This window comes from Narcine bancroftii, chromosome 3, assembly GCF_036971445.1.
Source record: "Narcine bancroftii isolate sNarBan1 chromosome 3, sNarBan1.hap1, whole genome shotgun sequence".
Taxonomy (NCBI): Eukaryota; Metazoa; Chordata; class Chondrichthyes; order Torpediniformes; family Narcinidae; genus Narcine; species Narcine bancroftii.
In genome coordinates, this window is record NC_091471.1 from 232,399,052 (window position 1) to 232,417,677 (window position 18,626).

The 18,626-nt window shown below is 42.8% G+C and overlaps 1 protein-coding gene across 12 annotated transcripts in view; it reads left to right on the forward strand.

The window, feature by feature from the left end:
• Positions 1-18,626, forward strand: part of LOC138758253 (integrin alpha-X-like) — a 77,301-nt gene that overhangs the window by 13,244 nt on the left and 45,431 nt on the right. For all 12 annotated transcript variants that reach the window (XR_011354228.1, XM_069926896.1, XM_069926897.1 and 9 more), the window contains 7 exons: positions 705-849; positions 3,225-3,298; positions 3,600-3,726; positions 4,432-4,568; positions 4,953-5,090; positions 5,623-5,826; positions 6,030-6,160. Coding sequence is in view for 11 of the 12 variants with exons in the window: in XM_069926896.1 (XP_069782997.1) it covers positions 705-849; positions 3,225-3,298; positions 3,600-3,726; positions 4,432-4,568; positions 4,953-5,090; positions 5,623-5,826; positions 6,030-6,160 (956 nt within the window). In the remaining variant the exon portion in view is untranslated. The remainder of the gene's footprint in view (positions 1-704; positions 850-3,224; positions 3,299-3,599; positions 3,727-4,431; positions 4,569-4,952; positions 5,091-5,622; positions 5,827-6,029; positions 6,161-18,626) is intronic.

The window sequence follows — 18,626 nt, forward strand, 5'->3', positions numbered from 1 at the left end:
TGCACATCCACCTCCACAGGAAAATTCACACCATTATTCCCTGGACTTCACATCCACCTCCCCAAGACAATTCACCTCATTAGTCCCTGCAATCCACATCCGCCTCCCCAGGACAATTCACCCCATTAGTCCCTTCTCTCCACATCCACCTCACCAGGACTATTCGCCCCATTAGTCCCTGCTCTCCACTTCTGCCGCCACAGGACAATTTACCCTGTTAGTCCCTGCTATCCCAATCCATCTCCTCAGGACAATTCATCTCTTTAGTCACGACTCTCCACATCCCCCTCCCCAGGACATTTCAACTCATTAGTCCCTTCCCTCTACATCCACCTCCTCAAGGAATTCACCCCCTTAGTCCCTGCTTACCACATTTGTCTCCCCAGGAAAATTCACCCCATTACTCCCTGCTCTCCACATCCACCCCCCACCAGGACAATTCACCCCATTAGTACCTGCTCTCCATATTCACTTCCCCAGGACAATTCACCCCATTAGTCCCTGCTCTCCACATCCGCCTCCCCAGGACAATTCACCCCATTAGGCCCTGCATCTACATCTGCCACATTGGGTCTCCTTAACTGGATGACTATTTATGACCGTGCATCATGACATCACTATAATTCGTTCGTCATAAAGTCCCCATTTTCCCTGGGGGTATTTAGTAATTCTGTGCCTGACCCTCATCCCATTGCCTATCCAAGGTTGGCAAGTCCTTCGACTCTTATTCTGCCAGGACAGAGCTGAATACTATCGCTTCAAGTGTGAAGAATGTGTTCCAGGTGGATAACTTCCAAGCACTAGACAACATCAAAAATGAACTTCAGAAGAAGATTTTTGCCATTGAAGGTACAAAATAGCTGGTTCTACGAATTAAACCCTGCTCTCTCCATCTGCCTCCTTCGGCCACCTTATCCCGTTAGTTTCCAGTCTCTTCATCCACCTCCCTGGGCCATTTCATCCCATTAGTTCCTTCTCTCCACATCTACCACTCCACGCCACCTGATCCTGTTCATCCCCACTCTCTCCATCTGCCTTCCCAGGACACTTCACCCCATTAATACCTTCTCAACATTCTCCACTCCAGGCCACATCCTACCTTTATTCCTTGCTCCACATTCATATCCTTTAGGTCACATCATCCTTTTATTCGCTGTTCTCTGCATCCATCTCCCCAGGCCATTCCATCCCATTTGTCCCTGCTGTCCACATTTGTCTCCCCAGGCCACTTCATTCCATTAGTCCCTACTCTCTGCATCAATCTCCCTGGGCAACTTAATCCAGTTAGTTCCTGATCTCTGCATCTGCCTCCCAGGCCACTTAATCAAATTAGTCTCTGCTTCTGTATCCGCATCCACCTTCCCAGGACACTTCACCCCAATGGTAGATTCTCTCCACATCCTCCATTCCAGGCCACTTCATTTCGTTAGTCCCTGCTCTCCATATCCATCTCCCCAAGACACTTCATCACATTAGTCCCTGCTCTCCAAACCCACCTTCCCGGGCCATATCATACTGTTAGTTCCTGCTCCCCACATCCACCTCTCTGTGCCACTTCATCCTGTTAGTCCCTGCTCTCTGCATCTGCCTCCCCGGGCGAATTCATCCCAATTGTCCCTGCTCTTGCATCTGCCTCCCTGGGCCACCTCCTCCTATTAGTCCCTGCTTTCTGCATTCACCGCCTGGGGCCACTTCATCCCTTTAGTATCTCCTCTCTGTGTCTGATTCCATGGGCGACTTCATCCCATTAATCCCTGTACTCTGCATCCAACTCCTCGGGCCACTTCATCCCGTTGGTCCATGTTCTTCGCATCTGCCTCCATGGACCACTTCCTCCTGCTAGTCCCTTTTCTCTTTATGCACCTCCCCAGGCCACTTCATAGCGTTTGTTATTGCTCTCTGTATCTACCACTATGGGCCACTTCACCTGTTAGCTCCTGCTCTCTGCACCACCTCCCCAGGCCATTTCATCCCATTTGTCCCTTCTCTCCACATTCCCCTCCCTGGGACATTTCATCCCGTTAGTCCCTGCTCCTCGCATCGACCTCCCTGGGTCACTTAACCTTGTTTCTTACTGCTCTCCACGTCCACCTCTTCAAATCCACCATGTACCTTCATGGGAAGGATGAAGGAGGCTTGCCAGCATCTTATGTCCATCCCTCATCTACCACCCACCCCCCTACAATCACTGGAACATAGAACATCAAAAACTACAGCACAAGTACATACTCTTTGGCCCTCGATGTTCTGCCAGCCCACATATTCCTTTCTAAAAAACAATGAACCATTCTTCCTCCCATGGTCCTGTCTGAGTCTCTTCAATGTCCCCACAACTCTCTGTGTAAAAATAAAACTTCTCCCTGACGTCTCCCCTAAGCTTTCCTCCCTCTAATTTGTAAAGACGTTCACTGGTGTTTGCTGATCCCGCCCTGGGAAACAAATGCTGACTGTCCACCCTATCGATGCCTCTCAGAATCTTGTCGACCTCTATCAAGTCTCCTCTCATCCTTCTACGCTCCAAAAAGTCCTCTCTTTGTAAACTTTGCCTCAAAAGACTTATTTTCCAATCCTGGCAATGTCCTGGTGAATCTCCTCTGCCCCCTCTCCATAGCTTCCACATCCTTCCTGTAATGAGGTGACCAGAACTGAACACAATTCTCCATGGGGGACTCACCAGTGATTTGTATTTGTAACATGAGCTCTTGACCCCTGAATTCAATCCCCCTGACTCGTGAATCCCTGTGAACCCCCAGGCCTTCTTAACGATCCCATAAACCTCTGTGGCGACCTTGTGGAGTATAGGGATCTGGACCCCAAGGTCCCTCTGTTCATCCACACTCTGAAGTAACCGACCATTAACCCTGGTCTCAGCCTTCTGGTTTGTCCAAAATGCATCACCTCACACTGGCCCGGACAGAACTCCATGCGCCACTTCTCCGCCCAACACTGCATCTTGTTGATATCCTGTTGAATATTCTGTGTTGGATGCAGAGTACCTGGACTAACTCCACCAGGAGAACAGGACAGTGTTCCTTCCCATGACTGACATGAATACAGGGAATAGATAAGGTGTCGGGCGCAGAGCATCTGGATTAATTCTACCTGGCGAAGAGGGAAGTGTTCGACCACTGGGATGTGGGGGGAGAAAGGGATGGGGAGGTGAGAGTACCCCGGGATTTGGGTCTGAGTGGGGTAATTGGTGCCTCTCCCTCATTCTCCTGCAGGGACGGAGGAGAAAGGAGTCAGCTCGTTCGAACTGGAAATGGCCCAGGAGGGATTCAGCTCTCTGGTCATCTCAGTGAGTTTGGGAAGGGGGAAGTCTAGTCAGGGTGGGGTGTTGGAGGGGGAAGGTGGGGGTAGAGAGAAGATAGGAAGGGGGCAGTGGGGAGGGAGGGGACAGTGAGGAGGGAGGGAGGGGATGGTGCGGAAGAGGGAGGGAGAGAGTGGACAGTGAGGAGGGAGGGAGGGGATGGTGGGGAGGAAGGGGGTGGTGTGGAGGGAGGGAGGGAGGGCATGGTGAGGAGACATCTCATCAACCTTCCCACCCTCGAAACAACCTCACCAATATAACCCCTCACCAATATAACCCCCCACCTCAGGATACAGTCGTTCTGGGGGCAGTGGGAACCTACGATTGGTCCGGGGGACTTTTCTTGTTCAGAACGCAAAGCAAATTATTCATCAACGAATCCACAGACCTGGAGAATATGAAGAATTCGTATCTCGGTGAGGATGTGGGGGTTACAGAGACAGGGAGGGGTGTAGGGGACCGGTTGGGGTTACAGAGACAGGGAGGGGTGTAGGGGACCAGTGGGGTTACAGAGACAGGGAGGGGTGTTGGGGACTGGATGGGGTTACGGAGACATAGAGGGGTGTAGGGGACCGGAGGGGGTTACAGAGACCGGGAGGGTTGTAGGGGACCAGAGGAGGCTTACAGAGATAGGGAGGGGTGTAGGGTCAGGAGGGGCTTACTGAAACAGGGAGGGGTGTAGGGGACCAGAGGGTGTTACAGAGACAGGGAGGATTGTAGGCAACCGAAGGGAACAACAGAGACTGGGAGGGGTGTACGGGATCAGAGGGGGTTACAGAGATGGGGAGGGGTGTCAGGGACCAGAGGGGGTTACAGAGACAGGGAGGGGTGAATGTGGCATACATACACCTTTCCTCATTCTTCCTCTCACTCCCTCCCACCCTCACTCCTCTCCTTTACATCCCCTCGATTCCCTCCCCTTCAACTCTCTTTGCATCTTTCTCCCCACGTCCCCCTCACTCACCTATCCTCTCCTTTATCCTTCCCTCCCTCCCTTTCCATCACACTCTCCTTCCCCTCTCAATTATCCCCTTTGTTTACTCCTCTTCCTCCCTCACCTAACCTCCCTCTTCAACCCCTCCCTTCCCTCCCCACTCTACCTCCGGCTCCACTTGCCTCAGGCTACAGTGTGAAGGAAGCCAGTGATCAGTTGGGGACATACCTGGTCGTAGGAGCCCCTCGATACCAGCACCGAGGGATGGTGCTTGTCTTTGACAAGTGGGAGTCATTGCTATTGGACAAGGTGGAGGGGACGCAGGTGAGAACATTCCACTGAAGGTGGGTGAAACATCCCTTCGCTCCTCACCATCCCTTCCCTCCCTCCTCACTGTCCCTCCCCTCTCTCCTCACCATCCCCACCCTCCTCACCATCCCCACCCTCCTCACCATCCCCTCCCTCCTCACAGTCCCTTCCCTCCTCTCGGTCCCCTCCCTCCCTCCCTCCTCACCGTCCCCTCCCTCCCTCCTCACCATCCCCTCCCTCCCTCCTCACCGTCCCCTCCCTCCCTTCTCACCATCCCCTCCCTCCCTCCTCACCGACCCCTCCTCATTGACCCCTCCCTCACTATCCCCTCCCTCACTGTCCCCTCCCTCCCTCCTCACCATCCCTTCTCTCCTTACCCTCTCCCTTTGTCTCCGGCAGATCGGCTCCTACTTCGGAGCCGAGATCTGCCCTGTTGACCTTGATGAAGATGGCAGGACGGACCTGGTGCTGGTGGGAGCCCCTCACCATCTCATCTCGGACTTCGGGGGTCTGGTTTTGGTCTACAATTTCCAGGAGGTAAGTCCAGAAGAGCTGGGGTAGAGGGGAAATGGAGGGTGGATGGAGAGGGGAGAGTGGATGCAGGGGGAGGGAGAAAGATGGGGGAGAGAAGATGGAGGGGGAGAGAGGATGGAGTGAGGAGACGGGCAGAGGTAGAGGATGGAGGGGAGGGAAGAGGGGACCAGGGCGAGAGGGAATGGAGGGGGAAGAAGAGATGGAGAGGATTAGGAGCCAGACGGGGAGAGGGGACAGGGTGAGGGGAGGGGCAGGGGTAGGGAATGGAGGGGAGATGGGACCGAGGGGGTGAGGGGAAGGAGGGAAGAGAGAAGGATGGGGAGAGTGGATAGAGGGGGGCGGGGATAGAGGATGGTGGAGAGAGGGGGGAGAGAGGACAGATGGTGAGAGGGTAAGGAGGGGGAGAGGGACTGTAGGGTGAGAGTGGAAGGCAGGGGAGGGGAAGAGATAGGAAAGAAGGAGAAGGGAGGTGAAAGGGGAGGGAGGAAATGGGTTTGGGCCTCGTTTCCCTAAGACTACCTCTCTCCCCACCCAGGGGCACCTCGAGCACAAAGCCAAGCTGTGGGGAACCCCAGGCGAACCCCTGTCGCGTTTTGGAGCGGCCATTGCCTCACCAGGAGACCTGAACGGGGATGGATTGGGGGACGCAGTGGTGGGAGCACCGCTGGAGGAGGGGGGGCAGGGATGCGTTTATGTGTTCTGCGGGACGGCAACCGGTATCCAGGAGCGTCCCAGCCAGGTGAGACCCCATTCCCCCTCTGTCCTTTCCATCTTCCTCCCTCCCTTCTCCCTCTCCCTGCTCCATCCCCGCTTCCCCTCCTTTCCTTCTCAGCCTCCATCCCCTCGTTTCCATCCCCTCGTTTCCCCCCCCCCCGCACTTGTTCCTCCATCCACCAGATATGATCCCCCTACTCCCTCAGGCCTCTGCCTCTCTCTCCACAGCGAATCTGCTCCTCGAAAGTGGAACCGGGCCTCCAGTTCTTTGGCCGAGCCATCCATGGGGCACTTGATCTCAGCAAGGATGGCCTGACTGACATTGTGGTGGGTGCGCTGGAAAAAGTCTTCGTGTTCCGGTAGGGTTCCGGCATGTTATATAGTCAGGATAATGTGAACTATTTTGTAACCGCGCAAGAATACACCCTTGTCACTGTAGTAACTGTAGTGCACCACTGTGGGGCGTATATATATATTAAAAGAAAAAAAAAATTTATATATATATATATATATATATATATATATACACACACACACACACACACACACACACACACACACACATATTTTCCTGAGATGGTGGAAGGCATCAGTAAGTAAAGTGTCTTCTGTTATTTGAATCTTGCATCTCTAAGTTATTGAAGATAACATGGTAGTAGCGGTAGAAGAGAACAGGAATAAAGCCATAACTGTAAGTCACTGAAAAACGAGGGGAAAGAAGAGAAAAAATATTTGAAAAAAACTGGCTGGAGCAACAGCAGTTCACCCAGTGATGGTGGGGGGGGGGGGTTTAAAAAGTTTCAGCAGAAGTGTAATTTAGCATTCAAAAATTATTTTAAATATGCAACTACATTGGAGAAGTTATATATTTCTCTGGAGAGTGGAGCGAGGCCTTGACTTATTTAATAGCTGGGAGCTGACAGAGGTGGAGGAAAATGATCCAGAGCAGATATTCGCAAAGTTTGCTTCTCACCTTGAACCTAGGTCTAATCATAGAATTAAATGCTATGAATTTCAGGGCTTAATTCAAGAGATTGATGAAACTGTTGATAATTTCCACACCAGACTAAAAATTGCTGCTGCAAAATGCAGATTTAAGGATATAGAGGAAAGATTAGTTGATCAACTAATGTGGGGGAGAGCCCATCCCAATGTGCAAAAGTCTCTTATAGGGAAGGATACCTTGAAGCTGGCTGAAGCTATAGACACAGCCAAAGCCTTTGAAGCCATGAGGACACAAATGAAATCCCTATCTATGCAGACCCACCCACAGCAAAGAGAAGGAAGGGTTGATGCTAAAAAGAACACAATCAGAAAAGTGCAAACCCCTAAGACCTGCAGGAAGTCTGGCAGACAACCCCCCCCTTCAATGACCAAAATAAATGTCCCACATACGGTTCTGAATGTAGAGCCTGTGGTAAAGCAAACCACTGGGCGAAGATGTGCAAGTCTGGTATGAAGAAAACACTAATACCAGTGAATAAAAAAGACAAGAAGAAGATTCACCACATAAAGGGAAACAACAATGAGGACTCAGATACCCCGAAACTGGACATAGAATCCATACACCTTTACGAGATGTCGGGTAAGATGAAAGAAGGAAGTGAGTTGCACACAAGGATCCAAATACAGAGAACAATCCAGAACAAGTCTACGATATTTAACCTAAAGGTGAAGCTGGATACTGGATCACAAAACAAAGTCCTTCCTCACAGACTCTACTGCCAGATGTTCCCAGAGAACATAATAGAAGAATATCCAAAAGACGGCACATTGGAAACAGCAAAGGTCACTTTAACGGCCTATGGTGGACCCATGATCAATCAGCTAGGGAGAACTCAGTTCAATGGCTGGCATAAGGGAAAGAACATCCTCCGTACGTTCTACGTGGTAGATGCAGACGGACCAGCAATTCTAGGTCTGGATAGCTGCCAGGAGTTGCAGTTGATGTCTGTCAATTATGAGATCCAGACGAAGAAGATTTCCAAAATGATCAACAGAGACACTCCATTGGAGAACCCGACCTCCAGTCACGAACAAGGCTGAGCTCATGAGCATGTACCCGGAATGCTTTGATGGTTCAGTTGGATGCTTCAGAGACTTTGACTATCACATCATCAAAGATCCAAACTGCAAACCAGTTGTCCCTGCTCCAAGGACAGTATCATTAGAGCTTAAGAAGAAGTTGAAGTAAGGACTAAAGGACATGGAAAGGATGCAAGTCATAGCCAACGTGACTGAGCCAACTGACTGGGTAAATTCCATAGTGGTCAAAGAAAAAGCAAATGGCTGCTTGAGAATATGTTTGGACCCTAGAGATTTAAATCAACCAATAAAAAGGGGTCACTACCCAACACCGACACTAGAAGACATCACAGTGGAATTAACAGGATCCAAAATCTTCAGCAAGAATGGATCCTGGAATGTGAAACTAGATGAGGAATCAACACTAACAACATTCAATAGTCCATTTGGTTGTTTACAAGTTCCTGCGACTACCTTTCAGCCTAAAGGTGAGCCAGGACGTGTTCCAACAGAAGATTGATGAGACCTACATGGGGTGTAAAGGTGCTGTTGGCATCGCCGACGGCATCCAGGTTTTTGGCAGAGATGGAGAAGCTCATTATCTTCATCTAAATGAGGCCATGGAGAGAACAAGATGGGCTGGAATTAAACTTAATGCAGACAAATGCATCGTAAAAGAGACGGAATGCCTATTCTTCGGAATGGTGTCCACTCCTGATGGGGTAGAGCCAAGCCCAGAGAAGGTAAAAGCCATGGCTGAGATGGAGCACCCAAAGGACAAAAAGGAACTCAGAGGTTTCCTTGGGTTGGTCCAATACACAAGTTCCTTCAGACCACATATGTCAGACTACATAGTAAATCCCAAATAATTTCAGGGTTCACCATCACACCAGAGAAGTTTTGACCAGCTCAAATAAATAATATGCAGATAAGTGGAGTTGAGATACTATGATAGAGACAAAGCCCTCACTCTGCAAGTAGATATGTCTCATAGATGCCTTGGTGCAGCATTAGTACAAGGAGGAAAACCAATAGCTTTTGCCTCAAAAGCACTAACAGCGGAGAGCAGATATGGCAATATTGAGGGAGAGAGCTGTTGGTGGTCGTAGATTGATGCGAGAAGTTTCACAAGTTTCTGTATGGAAGTAAGTTTATAGTGGTAAGTGATCATCGCCCACTGGAACACATCTAGAGAAAGAACCTAAACAAGGCAGCAGCTGGATTCCAGAGATCACTTCTAAGACTACAATGCTACGACTTCGACTTTAAAATACAGACCAGGCAAAGAGGTGGTGCTTGCTGTTACCTTGAAAAACATGAAATGGAAGGCATTGGGGATCAAGGTGCATCCTCTCGCCAGGACAACTAGTAATAGATCGAGCCAGATCTGAGAAGAAACCAGTAGGGACTGTGTGTTGGAAATGCTTTCTTGACAAGGATGGCCAGAGAGAGAGGGGATGGCCGTGGTGAGCGGACATGTTTTTCCCGAGCTCCCCAAGAAAAAGTGCTAAAAGACGACCGAAAAGTGTTTTCTCCTAGAATTTTTGCTTTGAAAAGCCAGTACATGCAACATTTGAATCCAAAGTGTTGAAGGCGACTGGAAGATTGCACGTGAAAAAAGGCAAGGCCAATGACAGAAGAAGCTCCAAATTCACCAGCTACTGCAATGGACAATGCGGGGAGGGGGAGCTGACTCTATGTCCCGACAAATGCAAGAGATGGAAACGCTTTTACAAGAATTTGAAGGACGGGGACAACATTTTGCGGGTGTGGAAAATGCCATGAAAGAGCTCATCACTTCAGTGAAAGATATCGGTGAAGCAATAAACGATTTGTCTGAAAGAATGGATGGCGCTGAGAGAGATCGCAGTAAACATGAAGGGACGTTGCTGAAAGAGATCACGGTAAACATGATAAACAGATTGAAGACTGATAAAACAAGCTGAACAATGGGCAATAGACAAGCAACTCCTCTGAGATAAAATTGATCACATGGAAAAGTTCATTCGGAGAAATCATGTTAGAATAGTTGGCCAGAGAGAAGGTGTTGAAGGCAGAGACGCTGTGAAATTTTTCAAGACTTGGATTCTTCACACCGAGGAACTTGGCCATCATGTTCACATTGAACATGCTCACTGAACGCTTGGACCCAGGAGAACAGGTGAAGCCCCGCCCTCGACCCTTTCTGGTAAGGCTACAAAGCATCAAAGATGAAGAGGTAATCTTGAGAGTTGCCTTTGAACATTCACAAAGTACCCGCTCTCCAATAAAGTGGGATGGTACAGAGATTAGGTTTTTCTCAGGCCTTCAGTAATGGGGTCATCTGAAAGAGGAGAGACAGTTCGACAGGGTCAACTCCGTGAAAAGAACTTCGGATACGCGATGCTCTACCCAGCGACTTTGAGAGTGGAAATCTCAGAAGGCAATGGAAGATTCTTTAAAATGAAAGAAGAGGTGGAAGACTTCGTTCGACAATTATGAAGAAGATGAAGAGAAAGGAAAGTAGACACAAGAAAAGTTGACTGTGGAAAATCTAATGTAAATAGGATATTTTCTGGACCTCGCAAAGTTTTATTTTTTGTGAAGGTCATCTTAATTATATTAATAAATGTCAATGTTTCATCCTATCCACAGCTCTCAGGGAGCTTGGAGAGTGGATAGAAGGTATTTAAGGTAACAGCACAGTTCAAACTCTGGCTTGGAGGTGGGGGCGGTAAAATGGCATCAGCAGGGGAGTTTAGTTTTAAAGGTGGTGCTTTAGGGTGGGGTTCCTCCTCTTCATCCCTGGGGCTTTATATCGCAGGCCTCAGGGGCTCACTGTCTACTTCACCATCGGAGCAGAGGTTGCACAATTTTTAATGAGAGAGCACAGATCATGAAACGGTTTGCATATTTATTTATTTGCACAGAATTCACAAAATGCTGCTTTGGATAAGACATTGAAATTTATAAGTTTTAATGTTAATGGTTTGAACGGGTCATCAAGAGGAAAAGAATACTTACACATTTAAAAAAGCTGAAAGCTCATGTGGTGTTTCTCCAAGAAACACATCTCACTAAAATGGAACATGATAAACTGAAACAATTATGGGTGGGACAGGTCTTCTTCATTTATTTCAAAAGCAGGGGGAGCGGCAATTTTGATCAATAAAAATGTTCCGACGGTTATAGAAAATATTTTGAAAGATCGAGCGTCCAGGTAAATGGCAAAATTTATTCAGAATAGTTGATTAATATTTACGCTCCAAATTACAATGATGAGGCCTTCGTGAAGGATGTGTTTTTAAAAACAGCGGAGGCAAAATATACTGATTGGAGGGGACTTTAATTTTTGTCTCGGCCCAATACCTGATAAGTCGACAAGAACAGTAAGAAGAGCTAAGACAGCTAATCTAACCCTTGCATATATGAAAGATTTAAACTTGATGGATGTCTGGAGGCAATAAATCCCATAGAAAGAGGCTACACATTTTATTCTAAAATGCCTGATTCACATAAAGGAATGGATTTGTTTTAGCAATCGTCAAGTCTGAAGGATAGAGGAGACAAAATGGAATACCTACTCAGATTACACTCGGATCATTCACCACTAATACCAGAGAAACAAGAAAGTACATGTAGGTGACGATTGAATATGCTGTTGTTAAAAAGGGAGTATTTTAAACAATTTATAAGACAACAGATTGAGATTTTTTGTGAAACAAATAGCTTTTTGATATATGGGATACTTTACGAGGACAAATCATTTCATTCACTAAAGAAAAAATTAAAAGAGTTTAATGCCAAAGTGAATAAATTGGAGAAAGAAATAGGAGAATTAGAAAAAGAATATCAAAGAACGGGGGAACAAGACAAATTTAGAACAATGAAAAATAAGAAAATTCACTAGCATACACTTTACTAGCATACAGAGCAGAAAAGACAATATTAAACACAAAACAGAACTATTACAAATTTAGGAGAAAGGGCACATAAAATATTGGCCAGGCAATTGAAGCCTGCAGAATCAGCAAGAGCTGTAAATGCTATACAGAAGGAAAACAGTACAGTCACACATAACCAGAAAGAAATAAGTGAAACATTCAGACAATATTATAAAGATTTATACAAATCCGACTCGCCAGAAGACAAGACTAAAATAGTGGAATTTCTAGATCATGTGGAACTCCCAAAGCGGAATGATAATGATAGTCAAGAATTGGGAGGAAATTGAGGAAACATTAGAAACTCTTTAAGCTAATAAAGCCCTGGGTGAAGATGGATTTTCACCTGCGTTTCACAAAGAATTTAAGCATTTGTTAATGCCATTATTCATGGACATAATAAAGTGAGCAGTTGAAACATAGACATTACCGGTTTCTTTCTCAATGGCAATAATTACTGTGCTACCAAAACAGAATAGAGATCCACTTAAAACTTCTTCCTATCGACCAATCTATTAAACACAGATTATCAAATAATAGCAAAAGCACTGGCAAACAGGTTAGGACAGTATTTACCTAAGTTCATACATACAGATCAAGTGGGATTTGTTAAAGGCAGACAAGGGTCAAATAATCTGGTGAGATTGTTTAACATAATACATTTAGCCCAATCAAGACAGGATCTTAATATAGTCGTATCATTAGACGCAGAAAACACATTCGATAGACTCGAATGGCCTTTTTTGTTTAAAACATTGGAAAACTCGGGAATAGGACGGAGATTTATTAACTGGGTTAGGGCATTATATCAAAAACCACAAGCAAAAATAATAACAAACAGTCAAATATCAGGGATGTTCCCATTCATGCAGTCAAATAGACAGGGTTGCCCACTCTCCCCGGCTCTATTTGTTATGGCGATAGAAACACTAGCAGAAGCAATCCTGAAATTAAAGGCTTCGAGGTCGGTCAAGGTCAACGCAAAATAAGTTTGTTTGCCGATGATGTATTAACGTACATATCTGAACCCGGGAGAATGCTGGAAAAACTGCAAGAAACTTTAACAAAGTACGGAAGAGTATCAGCGTAGACAATGAATATAGATAAAAGTGAAATTCTACCTTTAACAAATCACGCTTATGAATAATATTAAGGAAACAGAGTTCTCAAATGAAAAATGAAGGGATCAAATATCTGGGAATTATGCTTGATAACATAGAAACATAGAAGATAGGAGCAGGAGTAGGTCATTTGACCCTTCGAGCCTGCTCCGCCATTCAACGAGATCATGGCTGATCTTTTTTTTTAAATTTTTTATTTTTCACACCATAAATCACATTAGCCATGATACACACTTTTTCTTTTTCACACATATACAGTGACTTTTTCTCCCCCCCCACCTCCCTCCTCCCAAGCCACCCCCCCACCACCCCCCCTCCCATCCATTTTAGGTATACAATCTAGGTTACATTAAACCAGTCAGACAATGTTGTCATTCAACAAAAATACACCAGAAATTCTACTGAGTCCATTCTTTTCTTTCCTTCTCCTTCCATCAACTTAGGTAATGATTGTCCCCGGTAGGTTTTCGCTATTGTATTTAATGTAAGGCTCCCATATTTGTTCGAATATTTCAATATTATTTCTTAAACTGTAATTTTTTCTAATGGAATACATTTATTCATTTCTATATACCATTGTTGTATTTTCAGATTATCTTCCAATTTCCAGGTTGACATAATACATTTTTTTGCTACGGCTAGAGCTATCTTAACAAATCTTTTTTGTGCATCCTCCAAATCAATTCGAAATTCTTTGTTTTTTATGTTACTTAGGAGAAAGATCTCTGGATTCTTTGGTATATTGTTTTCTGTTATTTTATTTAATATCTGATTGAGATCTTCCCAAAATTTTTCTACTTTCTCACATGTCCAGATTGCATGAATTGTTGTTCCCATTTCTTTTTTACATCGAAAACATCTATCAGATACTATTGGGTCCCATTTATTTAACTTTTGAGGTGTAATGTATAGTCTGTGTAACCAGTTATATTGTATCATACGTAGCCTCGTATTTATTGTATTTCTCATCGTTCCAGAACATAATTTCTCCCATGTTTCCTTTTTTATCTTTATATTTAAATCTTGTTCCCATTTTTGTTTAGTTTTACCATTTGTTTCCTCGTTCTCCTTTTCTTGCAGTTTAATATACATATTTGTTATAAATCTTTTGATTAACATTGTATCTGTAATCACATATTCAAGGTTACTTCCCTCTGGCAAACTCAAACTGCTTCCTAATTTATCCTTCAAGTAGGATCTCAACTGGTAATATGCCAGCGCTGTATCTCCAGTTATATTGTACTTACCTCTCATTTGTTCAAAGGATAAGAATCTACTTCCTGAGAAACAATTTTCTATTCTTTTAATCCCTTTTTTTCCCCATTCTCTAAAGGAAAGGTTATCTATTGTAAAAGGGAGTAACTTATTTTGCGTTAATATTAGTTTTGGTAATTGATAATTTGTTTTATTTCTTTCTACATGAATCTTCTTCCAAATATTGAGGAGATGATGTAATACTGGAGAAGTTCTATGTTGTACCAATTTTTCATCCCATTTATGTAATATGTGTTCAGGTATCTTTTCCCCTATTTTATCTAATTCTAATCTCATCCAATCTGGTTTTCCCCTTGTTTGATAAAAATCTGATAGGTATCTTAATTGTGCGGCTCTATAATAATTTTTAAAGTTTGGCAATTGTAAGCCTCCTTGTTTATACCATTCTGTTAATTTATCTAGTGCTATCCTCGGTTTCCCCCCCTCCATAAAAATTTCCTTATTATTTTCTTTAACTCTTTGAAGAATTTCTCTGTCAGTTGTATTGGCAATGCCTGAAATAAGTATAATATCCTTGGAAAAATGTTCATTTTAATACAGTTTATCCTTCCTATTAGTGTTAGTGGTAAATCTTTCCAATGCTCTAAATCGTCCTGTAATTTTTTCATTAGTGGATAATAATTGAGTTTATATAATTGGCCGAGATTTTTGTTTATTTGTACACCTAGGTATCTTATTGCCTGCATTTGCCATCTAAATGGAGATTCCTTCTTAAATTTTGAGAAATCCGCATTATTCATAGGCATTGCTTCACTTTTATTTACGTTGATCTTGTAACCTGACACTTCTCCATATTCCTTCAATTTCTTATATAATTCTTTTATTGATAGTTCTGGTTCTGTTAAGTACACTATAACATCATCTGCAAATAGACTGATTTTATATTCCTTGTCTTTTATTTTTATTCCTTTTATATTATTATCTATTCTTATCAATTCTGCTAGTGGTTCTATAGCTAATGCAAACAATAAAGGTGATAGTGGGCATCCCTGCCACGTTGACCTGCTTAAGTTAAATTGCTTTGATACATGTGCATTTACTGTCACTTTCGCTAACGGTCCCTTATATAATGCTTTAATCCAATTAATATACTTCTCCGGTAAACTGAATTTTTGCAATACTTTGAACAAATAATTCCATTCTACTCTGTCGAAGGCCTTCTCTGCGTCTAAAGCAACTGCTACTGCAGGTGCTTTATTTCCTTCTACTGCATGAATTAAGTTAATAAATTTACAAATATTGTCTGTTGTGCGTCTTTTTTTGATAAATCCAGTTTGGTCTAAATTTACCATTTTCGGTACCTGCTCTGCTAATCTGTTTGCTAATAGTTTAGCTATTATCTTATAATCTGTGTTTAGTAAAGATATTGGTCTATATGACGCTGGTGAGAGTGGATCTTTCCCTTGTTTTAGTATTACTGTAATTATTGCTGTTTTACATGAATCTGGTAAGCTTTGTGTTTCATCAATCTGGTTGATTACATCCAGGAGGGGCGGAATTAATAAGTCTTTAAATGTTTTGTAGAATTCTATTGGAAATCCATCCTCTCCTGGTGTCTTATTATTTGGTAATTTTTTTATTATCTCTTGTATTTCTACTGTTCCAAATGGTTCTGTTAATTTATTTTGTTCCTCTATTTGTAGATTTGGTAGTTCAATTTTAGTCAGAAATTCATCTATTTTCCCTTCTTTCCCTTTGTTTTCAGTTCGGTATAATTGTTCATAGAATTCTCTAAAGTTTTCCTTAATTTCTTTTGGATTATATGTAATTTGTTTGTCTTTTTTCCTTGATGCCAATACCATTTTCTTAGCTTGTTCTGTCTTAAGCTGCCATGCTAGGATTTTGTGTGTTTTTTCACCCAGTTCGTAATATTTCTGTTTTGTCTTCATTATATTCTTCTCAACCTTATATGTTTGTAATGTTTCATATTTTATTTTTTTATCCGCCAATTCTCTTCTTTTAGTTGTATCTTCCTTCATTGCTAATTCTTTTTCTATATTTACTATTTCCCTTTCCAACTGCTCTGTTTCCTGATTATAGTCCTTCTTCATCTTGGTTACATAACTTATTATTTGCCCTCTAATGAATGCTTTCATTGCATCCCATAGTATAAACTTATCTTTCACTGATTCCGTATTTATTTCAAAATACATTTTAATTTGTCTTTCAATGAATTCTCTAAAATCCTGCCTTTTAAGTAGCATGGAGTTTAATCTCTATCTATACATTCTTGGAGGGATGTCCTCTAACTCTATTGTCAATATCAAGGGTGAATGGTCCGATAATATTCTAGCTTTATATTCTGTTTTTCTTATTCTATCTTGCATACTAGCTGATAACAAAAATAGGTCTATTCTTGAGTATGTTTTATGTCTAGCTGAGTAACATGAATATTCCTTTTCTTTTGGGTTTTGTTTCCTCCATATATCCAAAAGTTGCATTTCTTGCATTGATTAAATTATAAATTTGGTTAATTTGTTCTTTCTGTTAATTTTTTTCCCAGTTTTATCCATATTTGAATCCAAATTCAGGTTGAAATCCCCTCCTATTAGTATGTTCCCTTGCGTATTAGCTACCTTCAAAAAGATATCTTGCATAAACTTTTGATCTTCTTAGTTAGGTGAATATACATTAAGTAGGTTCCAAAACTCCGAATATATCTGACATTTTATCATTACATATCTCCCTGCTGGATCTATTATTTCCTCTTCTATTTCAAATGGCACATTTTTACTAATTAATATAGCCATTCCTCTTGCTTTTGAATTATACGATGCTGCTGTTACATGTCCTACCCAATCTCTCTTTAATTTCTTGTGCTCCAATTCAGTTAAGTGTGTTTCTTGCACAAATGCTATATCAATTTTTTTCTTTTTTCAGTAAATTTAGCAGTTTCTTCCTTTTAATTTGGTTATGTATTCCATTAATATTTAAAGTCATATAGTTCAACGTAGCCATTTTATACTTTGTTTATCTTCCCTTTCCGTTTTTCCATCATTACCTTTCCTCCTTTTCCATTTCTGTTTTCTTATTTTAAACCCTTTATAAGACAACATTCCTAAAACATCAAACATTTTCCTTATTCTCCTATTTATAACTTCTTTAGCCCCAATCTCCCCTTCCCCTCCTGAGTTGTCCTTTATTCCTTGTCGAACAACCACATCTCCCCTCTCCATTTGGGTTTGCGAATTCACTCGCAAGCGTCAACTGATTTTGCAGTGACCGCTATTCCCCCCCACCCAGCCCCCCCAGAAAAGATTTCACTTTTCATATGTAACAAAGGTCACTCTTTTAATTCCCTCCTTATTCTCTCTATTCCATTACCTTCCCTTATTAATTCTTGTCTATACTATCTATATTTTCCTCTAAGTACAGATACATTCACGTATGCACATTATACCTATACACTCTTATACCTCTTTACCCACATACATATCAATCGTGATCATTTTTACTCTCATTACACGTCTTCATCCCTCAGTCTATTTTGTAATTGTTCTGCAAATTTTCGTGCTTCTTCTGGATCCGAGAATAGTCTGTTTTGTTGTCCTGGAATAAATATTTTCAATACTGCTGGATGCTTTAGTATAAATTTATACCCTTTCTTCCATAAAATCGCCTTTGCTGTATTGAACTCCTTTCTCTTCTTAAGGAGTTCAAAACTTATATCTGGATAAATGAAGATTTTTTGCCCTTTATACTCCAGTGGCTTGTTGCCCTCTCTTACTTTTTCCATTGTCTTCTCCAGTAATTTTTCTCTTGTAGTATATCTTAGGAATTTTACTAAAATAGATCTTGGTTTTTGTGTGGTTGTGGTTTAAAGGCCAATGCTCTATGTGCCCTTTCTATTTCCATTTCTTGCTGTAGTTCTGGACATCCTAGGATCCTAGGGATCCAATCTTTTATAAACTCCCTCATATTCTTGCCTTCTTCATCTTCCTTAAGGCCCACTATCTTTATGTTATTTCTTCTGTAATAATTTTCCATTATATCTATTTTCTGAGCTAACAGTTCTTGTGTCTCTATAGCTTTTTTATTAGATTCCTCTAATTTCTTTTTTAAGTCCTCTACCTCCATTTCTGCTGCTACTGCCCGCTCTTCCATTTTGTCCATTTTCTTTCCCATTTCTGTTAAGGTCATATCTATTTTATTCATTTTCTCTTCTGTGTTGTTTATTCTTCTTCTTAAATCATTAAATTCCTGTGTTTGCCATTCTTTAAATGACTCCATGTATCCTTTAATAAGAGAAAGTAAATCCTTTATCTTGCCGTTCCCTTCTTCTTCTATTTCACTGTACTCTTCCTCTTCCTCTTCTTCTTCCTCTGGGTTGGCCATCTGTTGTTTCTTTGTTGCCCTTTTCTTCTCTTCTTTCTTGTTTCCATTGTCTTCTGTGTTCTCTTCTTGCTGCAGGTGTTCTGCAGCTGTCGTTGCCAGCTGTGGAGATCGACTCCCCAGCTGGTCACCCCTCCCGTCGGTGTGTT